Raw genomic sequence first — 23984 nt, 5'->3', positions numbered from 1 at the left:
ATGGTGTTTTGCCTTCCTAGGAATGCAGGTGCTGGAATGGAATGGCATCCCCTTGACTGGGAAAACTTATGAAGAAGTCCAGAGCATTATTATTCAGCAGAGTGGGGAAGCAGAAATATGTGTAAGACTGTGAGTTTTTCCCCATCTTTCTGTTTCCATTTTTTTGGCTTTTCATGGCTTTTTTTTTGTTTTTTTGAATTTACTGTTATTAAGGTGGAACCTTTGTTAGCACAAAGCATCAATGTAATAATTAGGAGGAGTTCACTGTGAGTGTGGGAAGTCTGTTCTTTTTTTCTTTTAAAGCCATAAGTAAAGATAAACAGAGGCAGATGTTAGTAATTATACTTCTATAAACAATGATATCTCCATTGTCAGGCCACAATCTACTCTAACTGACACACATACAATTCACTGTATTTCCTGGGGTTAGAAAAAGATGATTATTTAGCACTAACTTGACTTTTACTGAAATCTGTGTCCTTTAGATGAAAGTCATTGAAGCATCATGAGAAATGTATAAACTTGCATTCAGTCCATTAAAGATTTCACCTTAAAAGAACCTTTTCTTCTCAGTTCTTTAACAGCACTGCAAATATGAATCAGCTAAGAAGGGGCCATGCTTGGGAGCTGCTTTCTGTCATGAACCACTATTCATTTATCTACTTAATACTATAATGAGGGTATGAGGAAAGAGTTTCTTTTGTCTCAGGCTTCTCATTGCTTTCTTTAGGGACCTGAACATGCTCTCGGACTCTGAGAATCCCCAGCACCTGGAGCTGCAAGAGCCAGTAAAGGCAGGTGAGCGACCAGCTGTTGCTTTCATACAACAAGATTGGATAGCAGCTGAAAATTGGATGTGATGTGAACTACGATATTAGCATTGAAATCTCAGGTGTTACATCCTAAATCTTGCCATGAGCAGAAGGGGGACCACACTTTATGTACAAAGCCAACCGTTAGTTTGTTGTTATTATTATTAACCCAGTTCAGTCCATACTGTCACAGTCCACACTGTCTAATCAATACAAAGGAAATTTCAGTAACAATACTGCAGCTAACTTTTGTTATCCAAAGAAAACATCCCACTAGCTACCGCTTCGTCTATACATGCCACAGAAAACTGTGGCATAAGGGTCCCCCTTCAGCAGCTTCTCTGTGCCCTGCAGGCAGAACTTTCACTGCAGGGGCATTGCAGCAAGTTGACAGTGTCCTGAGGAATTTTCTTAGAGAGTGTGATATTTGTGGTGAGAGTTCTTGACTCCTCTGTGCTGGGAGGTGGATGATGTTGAAGATTCCTTCTTCTTCACTTCAGGATCTGCTTGGGGCTTTTTTTTTTTTTTTTGTGTGTGTTTTCTAGTATGCTTTGCAATTTCCTCACCAGCTGGCAACTTTGCATTGCATATGACTTGGCTGGATATTGTACATTTTGCATGTGGTATATTCTTGTTCTTTGTCCTTTCTGTTGCCCCTAAAATTTATTTTGCCCAACTCCTGAGTTTGCATCAGTATCAGTACTGAGCAGCATGTTGTCAGTATCCCTGGGGCCTCAGCTGTTATCCTGTCCCCAAACCTTGCAGCACTCTACTGTCATCCCAGGCCTGTGCTGCATCCCATCCTATAAACTGCATTATGATTCTGGAGTCAGAAATACTTCACTCTACACTGTGCAATTACTGTAGTGCCTTTACGTATAAAAATTATTAAGAACAGACATTGTGCCATAAATTATATAAGGTAAAACATAACTCAGACTAATTAAGGTCATAGCCATCTGGTCGTTAGACAATTACTGTTGCAGCCAGACAAGCTGAAACAAAGCTTCTAGCAAACTGGAGCAAGTCCAAATAACACAGAATGAGTCCTAAGGCCTATGTTACCTTAATAAAAGGTTTGTGGCCTGATATTAATGACAAAAATAATGTATTTACTGAGATACAGGGATGCAATAGCAGGTACTTTGTGTGAAGTTTTGTTAAGATGGCAGTGTTTCAGGGGAAATTTCCTTCTGTTCAATCAATACTATGACTGCAGGCTCCACTCATGGTATTAGTTGTATCTAATCTAACTTTGAACTGACATCCACAATCTTATGAGCAATGCTGCCTTTGGGCAAGCTCAGTGCAGATTAAAAGAGTGTTTCACTCAGCATCTCAGGGGTCTGTTCTAAGTTCTGTGGTTTTGTGACTGTTCTTTTTTCAATCAGCATACAAGTTACTTGGATTAAATCCTCCATCTTCTGACCATATAACTCTTCGTGTCTATTAATAGACTTACCATCAAGCTACTTTTTGTTGAAAGTGGATGTTAGTGATATTAATGGAAAGCAAAAACTGAGTCTAACAGAGCTTTGAGGCAGAGCTACCCACAATTTTTTTCCGTAGTGAGCAGATCCGAAAACACCAATGGCATTCAAAGACATTGAAATTGGGTTTGGGAAGATAGAATAAACAATATTTTTTTAATTAATTGAGAAAACTCAAAATGAGAAAAAACAAAAATCAATTTAAATTCCCCCAGTCTTGCAGCGATTCTTCTTCCTAGTCTAGCAATCTTCTAGTGATTTCTTTGTTGGAACAGCACTGCAGAGTCCCTTCTGGCTGCCTAGTCAAGTCTATCTTGCCATCATCTCTGAGGTTTTGCAGGCTGTTTTTGCTTTGGAAAGGAGAAATCCCTCTAGAAAGAAAGAAACAAATATAGACTAGCAGGCAAGGTAAGGTTAATGTACTGCCTTACACCTCTCATACTTCTGAGAACCTGGGAAGCAAGCTGGGCATAGTATCCTTTTAATTCTATGCACTTTAAGGCACATATAAAACTTGTTTGACCTCATTTCTCTATTAAATGGTAATTACCATCTACAAAGAGTAAATTCTCCTCACTCATTCCTGGGTAGAAGGGAGGGCAATCAGACTCCTACAACAGATGCCTCACATAGACAAGTGAAATAAGGAAAGGTTAATCAGGGCTTTTACTCTACATTTGTCTTCATTTTATTCTGCTTTGATTAATTTGCAGTGCCAAAGTTTTGAGCTCCTTTTCTCTTTATTTTCGTATAAATTATCTCAGGAACATAATTCAGTTTTATTGGATGTCCAGTTGATTAAAAACAAAGTTGAGATTAAAGTTTGTTACAATAAAGTTCAGATACTTGTTGAAACTGGACCAGTTTCAAACAGTGCAAGTTAGCATAGGCCAGTCGTTAAAACTGTAATTTGTTCCAGTATGATTCAGCATGATCAGCAAGGCCTAGTTTTCTTCACCTAGAGAATGACCTTCTCAGAAATCTGGGGAGATGAGTAACACTAGTTGACAGCATGTTGAGTGGAAAGATTGGAATTGTAATGTTGATGTTGTGGGGGAGACATCTATTTTTCATAGGTTGCCTTTTGCACCTTCAAAGTATTCAAGCAGATGATATGAAAATTTTTAAAGATCATGATCCTGTCCATGTATCATGGTAAGATGGATTTGAATGTGCTAGCAATTATCAATACAAAGCTCTTTTTCTTTAATCCAGTAGATAAAGCAAAGTCCCCAGGAGTTGATCCCAAGCAGCTGGCTGCAGAGCTCCAGAAGGTTTCACTGCAGCAGTCGCCTCTGGTCGCTTCCTCAGGAATGGAAAAGGGATCTCACGTTCACTCTGGAACCACTTCTGCAACCTCCAGTGCTGTTCCCAGCCCCGGTCAGCCTGGTTCTCCCTCAGTGAGCAAAAAGCGGCACAGCAGCAAAGTAAGAAACTTGTCAGCTATGTGGCAATACCATTTTGATGTCAAGAAGAAACTGCCTATTTATCTTCTTTAATGGAGCAAGAAATCACAGCACATATTGATGAATTCATTTCTGTGACAGTGATAAGTATTACTGTTAAGATAAAGAATTTGGACAGTAGGAAAGGAGATGATGTGAGTTATCCAAGGTCAAAAAAGATTGGACCCTCTCTGAAAATAGATTTATTGAACTTAATATTATTGTTTTTAAACCAAATAATTGCACTTTTCATTTTGTTGTTTCTGTTCTTTTTTAAGGGCATCCTTCATGATGGTGAGGTACTAGTTCCGCAGAAAATGATATTACTAAGATGATAATTTACCTTTCTGTGCTAACCTACAGTTCAAAGTGTTACAAGCTTTGAATAATCATAGCAATATTAAGCATTTCTCTGAAATCCAGGGAAAGAATGAAAAATATATTTACCATCAAAATGTGTTTTGTCACTAGCTAATTGCAGAATCACAGAATCACAGAATGTCAGGGACTGGAAAGAACCTCAAAAGCTCATCCAGTCCAATCCCCCTGCTGGAGCAGGAACACCCAGATGAGGTTACACAGGAAGGCATCCAGGCAGGTTTTGAATGTCTGCAGAGAAGGAGACTCCACAACATCCCTGGGCAGCCTCTTCCAGTGTCTGTCACCCTCACTGTGAAGAAGTTTCTTCTCATATTTAAATGGAACCTCCTATGTTCCAGTTTGTACCCATTGCCCCTTGTCCTATCATGGCTTGTCACTGAGAAGAGCCTGGCTCCATCCTCATGACACTCACCCTTTACATATTTATAAACATTTATGAGGTCACCCCTCATTCTCCTCTTCTCCAAGCTAAAGAGACCCAGCTCCCTCAACCTCTCCTCATATGGGAGATGCTTCCTCCCTTAATCATCTTTGTGGCTCTAACTCCCATGAAATTGTTAAGTACATTTTCTCATTTTCTTCGCCATGTCCTGTCCATTTCTCAGCTTGCTTTCTTTTTCCTTGTGCACCCACCTGCACACCTGGAAAGGGCAGAATGGGAATTTAGTGGCATTTTTTCAAGTTGAAACTGCAAACTAGATGATAAAGTCGTCTGTCACATTTTTTATGTAATTAGTGTCAAAATATATAATACCTGAAGTAAAAATCAGTCTTTCAAAGACTGCACTTGCTTAAGCAATTTGCAAGATAGATAAGCTGATTGCTACCCTGAATACCCCGGTTCTTGCTGTCTTACTATTGGAAGCAAAGTTTCACATTGCAAATGAGGTACTTTCTAGATTTTTTTTTTTTTTTTTTCTCTGTATCTTTATTCCTTCTTGGGACTGTCAGGTTCCTATTGCAATATTGTTATGTTTGTGGTTTTGTGCTGTTGAAACTGTGACTGTGTTTTGAACTACGAAATCTATTAGGTACTGTGCAAACCAAAACCAGTACATGGTGCCTGCTCACTTCAGATGGCTCTTCAGTGTGCTTATGTAACTTCCATGTGAGAGGAAAAACAGAAATCTCTTTCATCCAGGAATTTAGCAAAACATGTAAATATGTTTATTGATCAGTTTATTTTGGATAGTAATCTGGTCTTGCTGCAATTCCCTTAAATTCTGTATGAACTGATTCAGGTCTGTGATGCATAAATTAAATCCATGTCAAGATTTTCGGTGATCTGGCAGAATTGCCTAATCATCAGAACAGTTGGTTTCATCGCACCTTACTCTGATGTTGTATACGACTACATATGAACAAGTTTGCCATGTGCTTTAGGTTTACCAGTGAGAATAAAGCACTTCTGAAGTACAATTCATGAGACTGGATGAAACCTGTTACTAAAGTGCATGCATGGCATGGAAAGCAGAGGGCAGGGCTCTCAATGCAGATGTCGCTATCTAGACTGAAACCTTTTTCATTTGGTTAAATGAATCACACTCCTAAATTCACTGTATAGTGTATGGAGATCCATAAATGCTTGATGTGTTGTGTGGCCTGGAGTGGTGCTTCTCTCTGCTCACATGAGAAGGCTGGGTTCCCAGCTTTGGCACTGTAGCAGGTCACCTAAAGTTTGATGCATAAATTGCATTTCCTGCTTCACAGAGGATTTAATAATCTTTTACAAAAAATTCAGTTGAAGGCTTATAAAGATTAAACAAAAAGTTATTAAAACTAATGTCTTTATGTAGAGGATGCAAAAGTCAAACCCAATCAGGTAAATGTTTAAAGAATTCTTTGCTTATTTCTGAAAATCACGTTGAGAGGCATTTCTTTCATAATAACCACAGCTCTTGTTGACTTGTATAGTTTCTGTTCATTGACTGCAGGCCAAGTTTCTAATAGTGTTGAGCTCTGTTAGAAGAGAAAGTTACTGCTCATCCTTTCTGGACCGAATCTTTGCCTTGGGCCGGCAGCATTTCTAGGCAGACTGCAGCCATGCCAAAATATTATTATGACAGACTAAATATCCAAACTGCCTAGATCTTGTTTTTGCAACTGTTCTTATTTTTAGCAAGTTTATTTCTATTTTATTTTATTTTATTTTATTTTATTTTATTTTATTTTATTTTATTTTATTTTATTATTTGGGTTTTTTTAAGCTTTCTGTATAGAATATATGCTTCAGACAGGTTGTAGGGGTCTCTGATATTCCACAGTGCTGATTCTCTCGTATTTAATGCTTTGTTCCACATCTACGGAGAGTGATAGCACATGGAATCTGAGCCTGGCATTAACAAGTTTCACATCATGGCAATGAAAACCTTCTCCATCAGGTGTGAAATTACAAAGCACGGCTCTTACACAAGGTGTGTGAGTGCATTCAGGGAGTATCAAAGAAATTAGAATGAAATTAGAGTAGCCATCGCATGAGAGATTTAACCTTTGGGAACCTTGAGCTGACTATATCCTTTGCAGACCTGTTTCTTTTGTAATGTAAATAAGCAGGATCATTCTACAGTGCAGATTACATCCAGGATATAAATGCCCTATAGGAACATTTAATTGTCTTTGTATCTTGAAGAATGGGTTGTTTTTCTAAATCCTCAGATCCTTTGGCTCTTAGAGAAGTCAGCAGTAAGATGCTTTTCCATCTTTTCAAATTAATCCTCACCAAGGCCCTGATAAAGAAGGATACTTATTTTCATCTCTGCTTTTCAGTCCAGATCCAACTTCAAAGCTGGCCCAGCTCTGAGCTGGGGGTTGGACCAGATGACCTTGAGAGGTTTCTTTCAGCTTAAATTATTCATGTTTCTTTGAATATTTAGGTAGTTCTCCATGGTCAGTTTTAAGCCAGCTGATATCAGAGAGAAAACAAAATATTTAATATGCTGAATCACAGCCTTGTAAATGAATGCAGATATTTAACAATGATATTAAAACATAAAAATGCACATTTATTTTTACAGAAAAGTAGGTGAAAACAAAATAACTGCATGACTAAAGAGAACTCCAATTTAACCACCTTTGGAAGTTCCCACACAAATTCAGCATGCCCATTCCCTTTTCTCCGAACTCTTTGTACATTATCTGTGCTAATACATTCTTGATTGTATGATATTTGGAGTGAACAAACTCATTATTTTTTGCTATTCAAACTTCTGAAAAATTAGACTATTTAGACTATCTGGCAGTTATTGTTGAGCCATAGCTGCTACTGAACTTTCTTGCTTGACTGATGGCTTGCAGATTAGAGATAGATCCAGGGTGGCTCAAGGGCACCACAATTTAACAGAATGGCATTTTATAAGAGTCCAGGATGTGAAGCAAATTATTATATTATTTTCCAACTACTTACAAGCAGCAGGGAAGAAAACATGAAAAAACAAAGAAACCAAGGATTTTATTGCTTTTATAAGCAACCTAGAGAAACTCAGTGATAGAGAGAGGAACAAGGAAAATTGTACAGCATTGTAAAACAGAGGACAGAAAATTTAAAATTCCTGTCATGGAAAGTGTGTGGAGGAATTTGATGATGAAGAGGTGTAGCTGGACTGATTGTCAGAAAACACATAATAAAGCAAAAAATATTATCTGAGATGGCTTGCAATTGTGAAATCCATTTACACACTTCACTCAGTTTTAGTACCATTCTTTCCCTTCTTTCTACCCATTTTAACCTAAACTCAATTTAAATTAGTGTAACCTTTGCCTTTCTATAAAAAAAAATATGGATATGTTGTACTTGTCATGATATTTGGTTTCTCTTTGCGAAATTCACTTTACTTAGGCAGAGTTAATGCTATATGTCTATTTCTTTCCATGCCTCCCTGTGTGACCAGCCTACTCAGACTGTAAAGACTTTGGTGTTCAAGTGGTCTAAGGCATAAAGTCTTGGCTGGACATTAAGTGCTGTTGAAATACCGTAACTATTAGTTTTAAGAATACAAATTGGACACAAATTAAAAAAAAAAAAAAAAAAAATCGCAGTACAGCAGTCTAAACAACAAATGTTTAAAAAGTTAACTTTGAACATCTATTACTTCCAATATGCATATGTGTATATTCGTGAGTGTGTGTTTATGTATTTATTTATGTATTTTAATCTGGCAGCCCACTGAAACTGTGAAGTCTGCTTCCCATTCAGTCACTGGAGAAATTCAGGTAAGTATTTAATTCTTGCTCTATAAATTGTTGTTGCTCTTGGTTGTGTTTCCCTGTTGAATAAGTTTGCTGAACACAATATCTATTAAGTGATTTCTTATTGAAATCCAACCTATTGAAATGTCACTAATGTAAGTCAGTGCTAGATTTTTGCCTCTGTCTTTAATGTTGTCTTGTGAGATACAAACAGAAGAATGGAAAATACTACTGTTCCTGAAGGGGATAAAAATGTAGTGAAATTCATTCTGATCTTCAGCCTTTGGGCATTTATGGTTTACATCAGAAATTCCCAGACTCCGCATTTAAGCAAAGGCTTCTGTCGGCCCCTCCTAGTGCAAGTGGATTAATTTCCATGCAATGCCAAGTTTGTGATTGTGTCTTATGCAAACTGACTTGACTTTGTTTTTTTTTTTTAAAACAGTGGAACTGGGAGCAGCAGAATAAAATAAGCCCGATTTCCTATTGATTTCTGTCTTTTGTTTCCTTAATTCATCCCACTCTCCTATACTAATCCTAAGGGTTTTTTCCATAGTACAACATCCTTTCTGGGACTGGGCTCCAGGCAGTCAGAATTTGTGTAATTTCTACTCAGTAAGCTGGCTATTGCTCAGAAGAATATAAAGGGTTTGAATTTCATCTGCTTTTTCCTGAATGAAGTTGATCAATATGTATGTTTCTTTTTTTTTTTTTTTTTTTTTTTTTTAACTGATACTGACAGAGTTTGAGAACAAAATTTGCTTCAAGGTCCAACATAATCATCTAGCATCTCATCCTAGTCAGGAGACAGAGACAGAAACTACTAAAATGTATTTATTTCCAGCCAAAGTAAAGGTCTAAAATTGATTTTATTGAAAGAATTTTGGAGAGGTGTTGAATCATTTAGGAAATAAAATTAAATTATCTTACTGTGTTTTAATGCATTCTCTAGCTTCAAATCAACTATGACAAACACCTTGGCAACCTTATCATCCACATCCTTCAGGCAAGAAACCTTGCTCCCAGAGACAACAATGGCTATTCTGACCCATTTGTTAAAGTTTATCTTCTGCCCGGGAGAGGGTAAGTGTAGGAGAAATTTTAACCTAAACTTTCTTTTAATTTGGCTGTGTTACTTGTCACTAATATATACTATAAAAGAATTTAGGTACAAAATCAGGAAAAATGGTAGATTTTTAATAGAGAGCCAGATCCTCTTCTTGGGAGAATGCGCACACTTTACCAATCACCTCAGGGACTCATTCCTGTAGATTGTTTTTTTTCTGTTTCCATGTGAAAATTCTGCTACATGCAAAAATATATATTAAGAGAACAGCAGACACTACTGTAATGTACTAAAAACATGTAATAGTCTCTCTAATGAAGAAAACTACATGTTAAGGTTAAAATGGAATTGTTACTTCAGCTCAAGACATTAACATGGGACAGATTCACAAACAAGCAGAATTTCAGTATCAGAGATAAATTTAAGGTTGCAGTATTATATAAAAGGTGAGAAATAGTAGACAGGAAATAATAATTCCATGTCTTTTTTATGACTTTTTTTTAAGAGTTAAGATGATGTTTTAAAATTCAAGTAATTGTCTATCTAATGACTATATAAATCACTAATGACCGGTTTTTTAGACTCTGTAATTACCAGTATCTCACTAGTGCTTCCTTTAAATAATATGTTTCTGTATCAGCAATATTATAACTCTTTTTTGTGCCCTAAAGTTGCAGAATGCGATGTATGCATAAGTATACATGGCTGTAATAATCCTGTTGACTTCAGTGACAATATCTAAAGCTAAATTGGTGGATTAGACCTTGGATTGCAAAAACAAATTCCTGCAAACGTCTGTGCTTGTGTAATCACACTTATCCTAAAAGACTCTTAGGCTATGACCATGCAACTAAAACTCTATATTTCTGCTCTATTCAAAGTAACAGGAAAGTAGATGCTCAGGTCATGGTTCAGAATTTGACATATGGGCAAGCAACACTAAATGCACATGAATGGTACAACTAAAGACTTGCGTATTCTTTTGTAGCTTGCTGATTCCAGCTATACAGCATTCAATATTGTTCAGTGGCACTGGGCCCAAAACTATTACTGAATATAGTGGAAACAGGCCCTAAATCTTGAGAGGTTTTTTAATGTGCATAAGAGTCTTGTAAAATACTTGTCAAGTCAATCTTATTGGGAATATTGCAGGTGCATTCAGTGATGTAGAAATAAGACTTTGAACTAGAGAGATATTCAACCTGCAGAGGTCTAAGCCAGATCCAATATATGTTTAAACTCACAGACAAATGATGAAAACTTTGGATTTTAGTTTTGTTTGGGTTCATCTTTTTAAAAGATGGCAATGTTACAGTTTTGCATGTAACTTGGGACTTTAGGGAAAAATGAAAATGAAAAGCTTCTCAAAAGAGATGAACTTATTTCTGAAATCAGAAACTTGAATTGCTACCGTATATCTTTTATCTGTAGTTCAGTCCATGCTATACTTCTTATTCTTCCTAATGCCTCTGTTTCCTTTGATTCTGATACTAGAAACTACCCATTATTTGCATGTTTTCTTTCACCTCTGTCTCATTTTCTCTCACAATGCTTCCTCTATGTTCTTGTCTTTGTAAATGCTGGGTATGCAGACAAGTCATGGTTGTCCAAAACGCAAGGTAGAGTGTACTATCTTCCAATTTTATTCTTTCATTTTTGTATGCATGCATGGTGTTATGGTAAGCCTGTGCATTGAAGTATAGATTTCTCTTGAGTTTTGATGATGTGATTGCAGTGTGGCTTTGCTTTCAAGTTAATCTCATTTCCAGGTCAGAAGGAACTGTAAACAAGTAATTAATGGTCCTTAATATTCCAGGGCAAAACTCTGATGGCAAGAAAATTTCTTTTGAAGTCTGGAAGAATTTAGTTCAGAGATATCTAAAGATTCATTCTAACTCACTGATTATTGTGAAATAATTAACTGTGAACTTGTATCAAGATTTTGAATGGTGTTACTGTCAGGAGAAATAGGCACTCTTTGGAAATTAAATGGAATATTCTTCTCTCTGCACCTTGGACAGTGTATAGACATTGAAGTCAGGGATAATTCTAGGTAATTGCACAGCTGGCTTTAAAGCTGCTTGACCACATAAATGGCTATTTGTGGTAAACAAAGTTAATTTTTTATTTATTAAAATTAGTAGTGCATTGTTTGTCCTGGGGTTGGAAACATAAGGCAAACCAAGTTCTCAAGATATGCTAATATCAGCCCATGTTCAGTATTATACATAAGAGTAGTAATTCAACCTTAATTCTAAATTTGGTTGAAAGTAGAAACCTGACCAAACAAGTCAACAGATGAATTTTAATACGTGGGTCTTCTCTATCATCAGCATGTTTCTTCATTAATAAAATTATTTAATTAATGTGTTTAAATGCCACATTTTATATACAGTTATTCTATTATACTTTTTTCATTGTACTTTCATTTATATTATTTATTAATAAACTATAATTAGGGAAGCATAGAGAAAGAATAAAGAAAACAGTAATGCAGTCTTTATATTTTTACACAACATATCCTATGGATTTCAAGTGCAAGTTATTTCATACTAGGTTTAGACTGATTTAATGAATACATTTGATTAAAGCACCTGTCAGCCACAGTTGTTGGGGGAAAGTGCATTGGTGGCATGAACTTACTGTATATGCCAGATCCTTCTCTTCAGTGGTCTAGAAACCTTCAGTTGTCATCCAGCTTTGCCTGGGTCTGCATGTCCTTAGAAGTGGTCAATGTCTCCTGCTTCCCTCTGCAACAGATCCACAACATAGGTTACATGAATGTGGGCTAACACCACCCTTGCCAGTTTAGATCCAGATACTCTATGGACTTCAGTGGAAATGCTTCAGAGTTACCATGTTAACAACACATTTACATTTTGTCTGTGCCAACTCTGAAACTCAACAGTGCATGAATCCTCTTCTCATATTTCTGAAAAGAATCTGAAATTTCTGAAAAGAATCATAAATTCACAGGTCCCAATACCCTTCACGTTTTTTGATAAACTGGAAGACAGTGGATAGCATGTTTTGCAAGAACATAAATGGAACTGCATAGCATGACTATAAGTGAAAAGTGGGAGTGAAAATAGAGGAAGTCACTTTAATTAAAAGATAACAGTCTAGTCAGCAGGTTGAATATGGCCACCCGCTTTTAGAGAATAAGGGCACTAGACACTCTAGAATAATTATGGGGCAGCACTGCACAGTAGACTTGAGTTTGTAGAGTGAAACTGCTGGTACTGAAGACCCAACATTGATATATGTGGGTCGATGAAATACATACATCTTTTACATAATGTTAATTCAGACCTGCTCCAATCTGGTACCATGTGTGATACATCGTTAGTGACTAGCTGATTAAATGAGTCCCTGCAGTGTGTTTTCCAAGTAAATCTCATATGAAAGGCATCCAGTTCATTAGCTCTGAGACCATGCCACAGTGCGAACCAAAACACAGTTCAATCAAAAACCAGAAGTGAGAATCAGGAGAACAACGTATTACCAAAAATTAACCTGAAGGCTGTTTAATAGGGCAGATACAGGTTATTCTGTGTGATTTGGTGTTAGTGCTGGAGAACTGTCCTGGGCACATTTAATTTAGTGATATAGTGGTAAGTCTTTCAATGTATGGGAGGCTTAAACCGAAAACAAAGGGTAGTTGGTTGTAGGGGGGCAAAAAGAGGTTCCTAACCTTATACCTTGTTGGGTTTTTGAAGTATTAAAAGCTTCTCATGTTCTCCTACCCAGCTCTTATATTAAATCAAAATTGGAATGGAAGCAAATCTGATATCAAAGCTCACAGAGCTAGATGAATCCATACTCTGTTAATGGTTAGTGTAGTGTTTTCTTCATACTCAGGAAATTTAAAGTGCAATAGAAAGCATTACCAATTATCTTTAAAAACAGATTATGCAGCCAAAATTTTATTCTTGGGTATTGATAAAAACAATCATGAGCTTGATGCACTTTTGTGTTTGTTTCCGATACAGTGAGAGGCATAGCCAGAAAACAGGATCAATAAGAAATTAGTGTTTCTATCATTAACAGGATATTAGTTAGCCCATGGCAGTCATTAAACATTCTTGTGAGATGGGACTCCCGTAATTAGAGACTGCAACCTATAAGTATAATGGATTCATGCTACTTTAAAGTGCTAATAGGAGGATGGTGTTGGAAAAGATGCATTATCACTTCAATTTATAATCAGAGCCTAACACCTACAAGAGAACAAAGCATATCTGCATGTGCTGACTGATGTCTTATGTTGAAATGGTTGTTGGCAGAGCTAGCCTGATGAAGAGTCAGGAGAAGATGCTTTAAAAAACCATGTCAGGAAAGCATACTAAAGAAAAAACCCAAAGGTGGTCATTGTCCTCTTCTAACCCTGAGGTGTTTCAGAAATGGGAGATGTGGTTCTTTTATTATTCTTTTTCTGATTTGTGTTTGTTTGGAGGTTTTGTGTTGTGTTTTTCTTGTTGTTTGTGGGTGGTTTTTTTTGTTTTCTTTTGTTTTGTTTTTCCTAGTACTGAAAGAAACAAATTATTTCTAATGTAATGTTTCCTCCTTTGTTCAAATTCAGTGCTGAGTACAAGCGGAGAACTAAGTATGTACAGAAAAGCTTGAATCCTGAGTGGAATCAGACAGTCATCTATAAAAATATCTCCACGGAGCAGGTGCGTGACTGGTAGTACTGTTCAGTGCAATTTACTACTTTATTATTTGCATGGTCTGCAGTGCTTTCCATGAAGGGAACAGTGCTACTGGCAATTTTGTGAACCCTTGTAAAGTCTTGCCAAATTTAGGGGAAGTTTGGAACTATTTCTGTGCCTCTGACAGAGCTTACTATATCAATACTCTTTTCTTGTCTCTTCTACTCATAAAAGTGGGGATTTGTGGGGATTAAACTCATAATCACGCTGTAAGTATACATGTGGCAATTTAAAAAATTATCATGGAATGAAGGAATAAATTAATGAAGGAGCAAATTAAGACATACGTTTTTAAGTAGATGAAGAAATCACTGTCACTCTGTTCCAAAAGCCATGCAAGCTCACACAAAACTCAGGTCCTACCATTTTCTTATGAAAAATACAGGTATAAATTTTTAGATTTAACAGCAATTTACAGCAATGGGCTTGAAATTTTAATCACCTGAAAAAAAATTAGAAGATATTTCATTTCATTGTTAGAGAGATTAAACTCACATCTGGGAAAAGAGTCTGTAGAAGTCTTCTCTGATTCTTGGCTTCCTAATGCTGTCTGACCTACAGAGTTAACTGAGGCAGTATGAAGCAATTTAGTCCTCTCTCTCCTCTTTCAAAGGGACTTTTTATTATTTGAAAAAGGCTTAAAGAGCAAAGTGATGATCAGTTCATTTGTTTAAATTATGAAGTATATTTTGTAGAATAATGGATCTGTACGCAGCTCTATGTTTTTTTTACCTTTCTTAGTGTTTTGTTCTTGATACTTTCAACTTGATTTTTCAGGGCCACTTAATCTTTCAGTACTTTTTAAAAAAGCCCAGAATAACCGGACTCTTTAGTGAATAGACTTCCCAATACTTTTAATATACTTCTCCAACACGACACCAAGATCTCAATATTATCTTCCTAACTTACAATTTCATTATTCATTCTTCTTGTCCATTGAGAGAAACATAGTTTAAGAGACTAATTTTTGCATGGAGCAAACCCTCAGAGGGATGCATATTGTTGCTCACGCAATCTACACATCTGAACTTAACAGGTGGTAGCTTACATTTACTTCAGAGGTGCCCTGTTGTATGTAGTGGTTGTAGTTTGCTGGGTTTTGTGTGTTGTCTTGCGTAGAGTTGCATAAAAGTTAGCTAATTGACAATGAAAGCATCAGAATCAAAAACCTGGGATGTTTGTCTGGCTGCAGTATAAAACCCAGGCCTTATATGCTTTGCAAAAATGTTTGCTAAGTCTTAGCAATATTTCCAAACTGAGCTTTCCATTTAAGAAATGTTCTTCAGTTTACTTAATTTTATTTCATATTCTGCTGTGACATTTCACAGAGCTGTAATTAAGAGCACTTGGGTGTTGAACATTCAATGGATAATGATCTTAGTCTAGGATTTATTGGACAGACATTTTTATGGCAGAACATCTCCTAATACCTTTGATGTCATTTTGACCATTATTTGATGAAATTTGCCTTTAGGTCTCATGTTGAATTCTTTGAACTTTTACTTTCTATTTGTAAACCTCCTCCTTTTCCCTTCCTCTGAGACTATTGTGTAGTGCTTATGATTACAGGTAAGTAAGCCTTATCGGAGCCCCACATATGTTGTATATTTTGTCCTCTTGTCACACAACAGTGTGTCCAGGGAATAGTATTTCCTTCCACACCTTTCCATGGTTTGTATCTAGTGCTAAGATACCAGTGTGAGTGATACTTATATAAAATTCAGTGCCCTGGCTTAGAGACTATACAGTAAAGCACATTCTTAAATCACCAAATAATTCCATGCTGTTGATAAGTTCCCACTACGGTTTGAAAAACCGTCATCATGCAATAGTATATTGTTTGCTCTCATGCCCCTCAGAATGGATATTTCAAAATAGTTAGGAATATAAAGAGAAGTACAAAACAGTAGTTTCTTATAGACTGAGAATAAATATTCTGATCATAAAACAAGGAAAACTACATCATACACAAAGTTATACAGAGTTAGCAGTTGTGCCCTATGCTAAACTTATGAATAATTTTAAGTCTTGTTTCTTCAAAGAAGCATTTCCTTTCCCTCCATTAAATCATGGGTTGCTTGCTGACAGCAAATAAATATTATTAAATATTTCCTAATATTGTCCTTTTAATGTCACTGTCTAGACTTTAGCTGGTTGTACAATTTTTCATTTTCCTTTTCCCTTTCGTAACCTAGCTGAAATTTAAGTGAAAATAATTATGGGAAATAGATCACTCTCTGAAATGGAGCAGACATTTTCAAGGCCAGAATGATTGGTTTCATTATGTAGCAAATTTTACTTTGACAGTTGGAGAAAAATAAACTGTAAATATTTAGTAATTTAAGGTTTTTGTTAAGTAATAAAATGGAGATAATTTGCATGGAAGGCCAAGTACACACATTACAAATACAGTATAAAAATTGCTAACTCAAGTCAAATACTTTCTCAGAGCATGAAAGAAAATGTTATACTGATCTGATGAGAAAATTGTAAAAAATGTAAGTTCTGTTGCAGGTCAGGCCACTGGTATAATGTATGACAACAATATAAGGTGTGGCTTTCTTTGCCTCAATTTCTTACTTGTCAGAAAGCAAATAAAAGTCTCTACTTAGATGATGGATGTAATTCATTAAAGCAAATTGCTTTTGCCATAGCTCATGTCCTTAAGTTGAATATATTTAGAAAGAGTAATGTTTTCAAAATCCTTGAGTGATGTAGGAGTCTATATCTTATTTCCAAAATTAGGAAAACCTGCTTATGAATTAGTAGGGTGTTGATACTTAAATCTTACTTAATATCTTGGACAAGAGAAAGTAAATTTCAAAGTGACCAAGCAAAAGTCTTTGTTGTTCTGTGTACTGAAGTGCACCAATATAGAGAAAAGTACAATACAATGTTAAATATGAGTGTAAAGACAAATAGGTATAAAGCATGAGATAATACAACACCTTCATTTCTATTCATCAAATATCCTGAGACTGTCTTATTTTGAAGTAATTATAGGAATTTACTTGAAGCATAGAACAAACTGCCTTAAAATTATTTATTTCCTGTTACAAATCCTTGTATGAGAATTTCAAGGAATATGTATTACCTATTTCAAGTAGTACATGTTTAGTTACATAGATGTGCATTATCCATAAAAAACATAGTGAGCGACAGAGATTTTAAACAAGAAGCACACATTTCTGTACATGTGGTGTTGTTTTTCTCTTCTGTAAGAGAAGCATTAGCACTTTCTGTGTGTTGTTTCATTGTTTTTAAATGATGGTTGTCCACAACAGCCTAAAGCTAAATGTAGTTCACATGCAGTAATCATCTTTTAGGTGTTTTTTTTGGTTGGTTGGTTGTGGGTTTTTTTGTTGTTTTGTTTGTTTTGTGTGTGTGTTTTTTTTTTCTTGTTATCTATTTCTTTATTTATTTTATTTTAAATTTTGCCACAAGGCACAACCTGAAATTAGTTGCAGCTTAGAAACACTGTTTTCATGATATGCTTGGGACTCAGTTGAGGTGCACAATGTGTAAACTGCTTTCCTTCTTTTAGGACACTTTCTCATCTTTCCTGTTGGTACATTGCCCACTTGCAAAAACTCACAGTTAGATGGATAGTGGGTTTCTGCAACCCATTTCGGTATTGCTATCAGTTAAATTACTGATGGGGATCTGAACTTCTGAGTTAATGACCTAAAACTGGATGACATAAGTCAGAACCCTACTTTGCTGGGATAGTGTGATGGCTGTTTTTAAAATCACCAGCCATTGAGTGTTCTTTGCCTTCAATAGTGGTTCCTAAATATATCTTCAGAAAAGCTATTTTTCCTCCTCTTGGAAACTAATTTCATGGACTCTGCCTAATACATTTCTTTTGATGTTTTTTCATTGTCGTAATATTTTATAAAATATTTTACAAAATCTTTATTAAACTAAGAAGCTTAAAAAAGATATCACAAAGAAATGTAGAATACTGCAAGTTATTAACACAGTTTTATTATCATACTAATGCAAAGAAGCTAACAAAATAGGGACTTAGGGAATTCAGTTACTTGAAAATCTCTTTTTGTTTTGGTTTGGTTTGGGGTTTTGTTCTTGTGTTTGTTTTGGTTTGGTTTTGGTTTTGGTTTCCTTTCCTGGATAAATAATTTCTTCTTTCTGTCCTTGCACAGTCATCACTTGAAACAAGAAGACATGTCCACCCAAAACAGCAACAATTGAGACTATACCTTTTGAAAAGTATTTATGCTATTCCTCTTTGTTAAAGAGTAAAAATACATATAGATAGTATAGCATCTAGTAGGAAATTATATCATCCAGGAATCTAAAAGTAGCATGGACTAGTGGCTGCTCAACTCATTTTTTCAGGTTATTTCTCACATTGCAGTTTCTATACTGTCTTGGAACAGCAATGAAAATTAATTTTATTCAGTCAAGGAAATCAGTTTTACAAGCATTCAATAAGGGATGTTAAAAGAGAATCTTTTCGTCCAACTTTTTCCTTAAGTTTTGCAGGATGATTTTAATAATAATTTTGCCTAATTATGCAGGAATAAAACAGAGAAAGATTAAAGAATTGCTCTCAAGTATATTTTTTAAGTTTAGTTTTCAAGTCATGTTGTTACCTGCTTGAAGAGTACATTGTTGGTGCTGAAAATAGTGCAATTCCCCTTTGTGTGGGTTTTCCAGGATATGCTGATTAAAACTTGTTTTTCAAAGACACTGACTTTTCATGGTTGCTCATTTTTCTGAAGTTAGCTGGGAGCAGAAGATATTCTGGATCCATAATAATGAGATTAAATTACTATTTAAAGGCAATTAAAAGTTATTAAGAGCTGTGAAACTATTGCATTAAAACAAGGGCAATGGAAGTAAATGGCAAACAATGTTTTTCTAGAAAGTATGTATAATATGAACAGTAAATGGTATAGCTTATAATTTTGAGCAATGACTTGATCCTTTGTCGTCCTTTTGTTCCAAGCAGCCAATTAATAATCACAGCAGTGAGTGACACATTGCTTCTCTTAGGATGGTGACCTCAATTATCTCATAAGACTTCTGTTTCTGGCCTCTTTTATTCAAGTATGTGAAAAGAGTCCCGTTTTTCTTAGTGATGCTTGGAAGCATCCAACAAACTCTTCACTTACAACTTCTCAACCTGATTTGCAGACATCCCAGGATTTTGTTCCCCTCTCTTTCAAGCCTCATGATTTTATTACTGCCTCTCCAGCCACCTGCTGGCCTTTTGGCCAAGCACATACTACCAGTAGTCAGTCCTCTCCTATTCTGCTCCCAAACAGCCCTGGAATAACATTCAGGTCATTTTTTCCAATGATGTCAACTGCTTTGGTCAATAGCTTCTCTGTCTTGTGCTATCTTGTCATATGAAAAGGTTTACTGTAGCCTAGAAGAGTGCTTGACATAACTACCATGCTTAACAAGGTCAACAGATAATGGGTTCTGATGTCTGTCATTCATATCTAACAGTACAACTTGACCTACATGTCTGGATCACTTGCAGGGTCCCATTGACCACACTGAATTCTGGAGGTATTAAAACCTGGTCTTCACAGATGAGATAGTGTAAATAGGGTGTTTTAGATAATGCATTTGATATTCACACTCAAATGTACCTTAGGCAAATGTCTGGGATCAAACAACTCAGATCTCACAATGAGAAAAGCTTCAGAAATACAAAAATGGGGCCTTAAAAATCAGTTTGGCTCTTGTAATGGACACACATTCTGTCAAAAACAACTTGTGAAAATACCTAAAAGAGGGCCAAGCACAAGCCCATTTTTCTTGATAACAAATAATAGCCGCAAATTATTTTTCTGATGGGAGGAAAAAAGCTGCCTAGCTGTCACTATGAGAAAGGGTATAAGAGTGAGATAATGAATAGAAACCACCATAAAGACTTGATCTGAAGTTTATGATGGCAGTGGGGTTAATTATCATTTGACTTAAATTGCAGCTGAAAAAGAAAACGCTGGAAGTGACTGTCTGGGATTATGATAGATTCTCCTCAAATGACTTCCTTGGTGAAGTGAGTATCTTATTTCCTCCTCTCTAACACTGTCTAGTTAGAAAGCTGATTAACTGCCCACTGATACTTGGAGACTGCTTCCACGGCATGGTACTTTATTAAACAAAACCTTTTTTACATCACAGTTTTACTGGTCGCTTCATAGCAAATGGACATGATTTCTTTCATTCACAAATTTGGTCTTGCTGATCAAGGTCTCATTTTTAATGCCACAAAATAGTAATATCATTACCAAAGCATGACTGAAGGAAAAATCTTGTAATTAATAATAAATAAGATGAGTAATCATGGGAAGAAGTATGCTCTCTCTTTTAAAGCAAATAAGCATATGCATGTATCATACAGAATTACCAGTAATAACTATGATGTCAAAAAGTAATTAAAAATGTTATTACAAAAGAATGTTATATAATAGCTAGAAACAGAAGCCCAGGAAAATCGATCACTCATATACAGAGTCCCTCAGAGTATCTCTACTCATTCTGCATTTGTATTTTGCAAAAAAAAACCCAAAAAACTCTCAGTTCAGCTCCAGTTCCCCTTTGTGTAACTACAAAACTGAGTAATCAGTGGCACTATTTGAACAATTACAAAAATAAATGTATAGGAAGCAGCTACATGATTACTGATTTTGTGCATACTGCATCAGTATTCTTGTTGAGTTCAGCATGTTTGTCCAAATGCAGGGCTTTACTGAATATTTAAATTGTTATTTATAACATTTAGAAAATGGATGCCTCTACAGGAATATTTAAACTTTTGCCTTTAAATATTTTTCAACCTCTATAACTATGTTATTTATTAAATCATGCAGATTTTATTGGAAAAAAGGAATGGAAAAGTCTATCTAGTGTATTTCAGGACCAGGATGTCCAGAGGAATCCTGTGCCATAACACCAGATATGCGATGTCCAAATTGTGCTCTAAGGACTTGCTTGAATAGGACCAGCAACACTTCTATGCCCCAAATAGCAAATGGCACCTTATGGTTCACATCCATGGAAGGTGAACCCTCTTCTCCTACAGAGCAGAACCCCCAGCCTGTTCAGCTTCTTGGGAGCAATCTTCAACCATTCCCGAAGCTATGACCAAAAACCACATCAGGGAACATGCTAAATAGTTATTCTATTCAGATTAAGTATAGACCTAACCAGAAATACCAAGCCGAAGCATATACAACCTATGAAGCTGAAAGAAAAAAGGCTTTTCACATTCTAGAAGCAGTCAATTGTGAAGAGGCTTCTCCATCCCTAAACTTGAAGAGGCTTTCTTTTATTCAGGATCTGGTAATAAACTGTCAAAGACATTGTTCCCTGAGGTAATTGCACACTTTATTTGTCTAGCAGCTTTAAAACTTCCCTAGCTGACATTAGTTTTAACTCTCTCACCTTGCTAAAAGCAAGGCTACTTTTGTCCTTTCCTTCATTCAAGACTGTGATAACTCTTTAGTACTTTACAACTCTTGGCCCTTTCAGTTTCAAGACCATCAAGGGAAGGGTTTCTATTGGTCTAAATGTCAATATTTTTTTTTTAACAAATTTCACAGAACTCCTTCTAGCAATGCAGCTGGCCTAGAGCAGATTTTATGTACGATGGAGATAAAAAAGTTGGTCATTTCATTTCCACAATGCCACTGCATCTACCTTTCCTTTTTTTTTTTTTTTTCCCCCAGTGAAGTTTCAAGGCCTAATTGGCCTATCTTTATTATTTTCCTTTTGTTACAAATTCTACATATGTGGACATTTTTAAGAATTAACAAGCACCAGTCTTATGTTATTGAAGACTTTATTAAAAACAAATATTGAATTATTTGCCCTTTTACTAACACTGACAAAAGAGAGAAAATAACACTGCCTGATTCTTCGATTAGAATATGTCTATACAGAGGCAGAATGACTAGATGTCTTTTTAGTCTAGCTATCAAGCTCGTGGGCAGAAGATACTCCTTAAACTGTCTAGCCATCTTGATATGGAGCTCTGACTAAGCTCCTAGTCGTTACTGAGGTGCTGTTGAGAAGACATATTGGTTCAGTCACATGAATATGCTAACAAATGTGGATTTGGGATCAGAGCTGACTTGTATCAGGTAAGGTCAGAACATAGGCAGAGAGTCCCAAATCTGTCATCATAGTCTTATACCCTTAATTTCTTACACTGGATTGCAACTTTTGGTAACACAACTGTAGACTGTACACAACCATTAATAGATGAGATACAGGCTATATGTTGTATTTTGACTAATTTGTAGGTATTGATCGAGTTATCCAGTGTCTCTCAGCTTGACAACACTCCTCGGTGGTACCCTCTGAAAGAACAGAGTGAAAACATTGATCACGGGAAACCTCATTCTGGACAAAGTAGCCAGCAATCTCCAAAACCATCTGTCATCAAAAGCAGAAGTCATGGAATCTTCCCGGACCCCTCCAAGGGTAGGAATGACTTGGTGCATCTGACCTAAAATGTTTTTCCAGATGATGGGAAAACCTTTGCTATGTGTAAGTTCTAATAGAAAAATAAAATTACTGCTATCAAGTTTGTATAGACTTTTATTAAAAGTGTATTTATGTCTATGATTAATTCATTGAAGACAAAACTTAATTCAGTGCCAACCAACTTACTGAGTAGTTGTGTCCTTAAAACAGCAGCTTACAAGTTCTATGTGCATTGCACATCTGCTATAGGTTCTGTGTCCTTCTTATTTTTTGATAGCCTTGGCCAAATTCAATACATATTTAGCTATCTATTTTTCATGTTCCTTAAATATTCTATCATGTTTTATCTTCTGGAAAATCATATTAATATTTTTTAGAATGACGATTATACTATAATAAAGCATATGCATTTCCAGCCAATGATAATGGACTGTAGCATATCTAAATTGTATTGGAAATCAGTGGAGCTGATATAGTAGAATTATAATAATGTTTAGAAAAATAGAACTGATCTCAGTGTCTCCTGATCCAAGAAGTTTGTCTCTACTTTTTTTTTTTTTTTTTAAATATATATACATACAGTAACTAGTCAGTGGCCCTTTGCTCACTTAAAACACAAATGCTAAAAGCCATCCCAAATAGCACCCAGATGAGAGCCTTGGAGTGATAAGACTCTGCTCCCTCTCCTCTCTATTTCTCTGTGTAATGTTTTGCTAGGGATTGGTGTCTAGAGAAGATCTATATCTATATTGTAAGTTAGACTATGTTTTTGACATGACCATTCCTCAGAATAAAACTGCTTACATTATGTAAGTATTCAGGAAGGATGTAGGTAACACCAGTCAGTCTCTACATACTATAGATGTAGAAAGTGGAAAAAAATTAATCTTTAGGCTACCCTGTTATTCCACCACTGTGAACCTGCACAGGCAACATAATTCACAGGTGATAGATACCCAATAGTAAATTAATTATTTCCTGGGCCAGGGAACAGTGGGGAAGTAGAAAATGGTGCTTCATAAATTTCTTAATCACGATATACCCCAAGACATTTATAGCATTGCACAGCTTAATCTTTATTTCTTGTTTTGAAATGCATCTAGAAAGGCCAGTCAAGAGAAAGAAAATGAAATTGTTTGTTTTTAATACATGCAACCCTTGTGCTTCTTCATTTTCGTGGTAGACATGCAGGTGCCCACCATTGAGAAATCCCACAGCAGCCCAGGGAGCTCCAAATCTTCTTCTGAAGGACATCTACGCTCTCACGGTCCATCTCGCAGCCAAAGCAAAACCAGTGTCACTCAAACTCACCTTGAAGATGCTGGGGCAGCCATCGCCGCTGCTGAAGCAGCTGTTCAACAGCTTCGCCTTCAACCAAGTAAAAGACGCAAATAAATTCCTCAGCATGGCAGCTTAATGTTCAT

General features: G+C 36.1%; 1 protein-coding gene across 15 annotated transcripts in view; it reads left to right on the top strand.

The window, feature by feature from the left end:
• Positions 1-23984, top strand: part of PCLO (piccolo presynaptic cytomatrix protein) — a 351923-nt gene that overhangs the window by 262473 nt on the left and 65466 nt on the right. For 8 of the 15 annotated variants that reach the window (XM_065843589.2, XM_065843572.2, XM_065843550.2 and 5 more), the window contains exons 11-20: positions 21-129; positions 731-798; positions 3518-3729; positions 8287-8337; positions 9266-9396; positions 10972-10998; positions 13962-14055; positions 20057-20128; positions 22377-22557; positions 23744-23938. In XM_065843589.2, coding sequence (XP_065699661.1) covers positions 21-129; positions 731-798; positions 3518-3729; positions 8287-8337; positions 9266-9396; positions 10972-10998; positions 13962-14055; positions 20057-20128; positions 22377-22557; positions 23744-23938 — 1140 coding nt within the window. Of the gene's footprint in view, positions 1-20; positions 130-730; positions 799-3517; positions 3730-8286; positions 8338-9265; positions 9397-10971; positions 10999-13961; positions 14056-20056; positions 20129-22376; positions 22624-23743; positions 23939-23984 lie in introns of those variants that run through there. The other 7 variants (XM_071803496.1, XM_065843540.2, XM_065843599.2 and 4 more) reach the window with 5 other exon arrangements.

This window comes from Patagioenas fasciata, chromosome 1 (assembly GCF_037038585.1).
Source record: "Patagioenas fasciata isolate bPatFas1 chromosome 1, bPatFas1.hap1, whole genome shotgun sequence".
Classification (NCBI taxonomy): domain Eukaryota; kingdom Metazoa; phylum Chordata; class Aves; order Columbiformes; family Columbidae; genus Patagioenas; species Patagioenas fasciata.
Note: the sequence above shows the minus strand (reverse complement) of the source record. Positions and strands in the feature narration are given on the sequence as shown.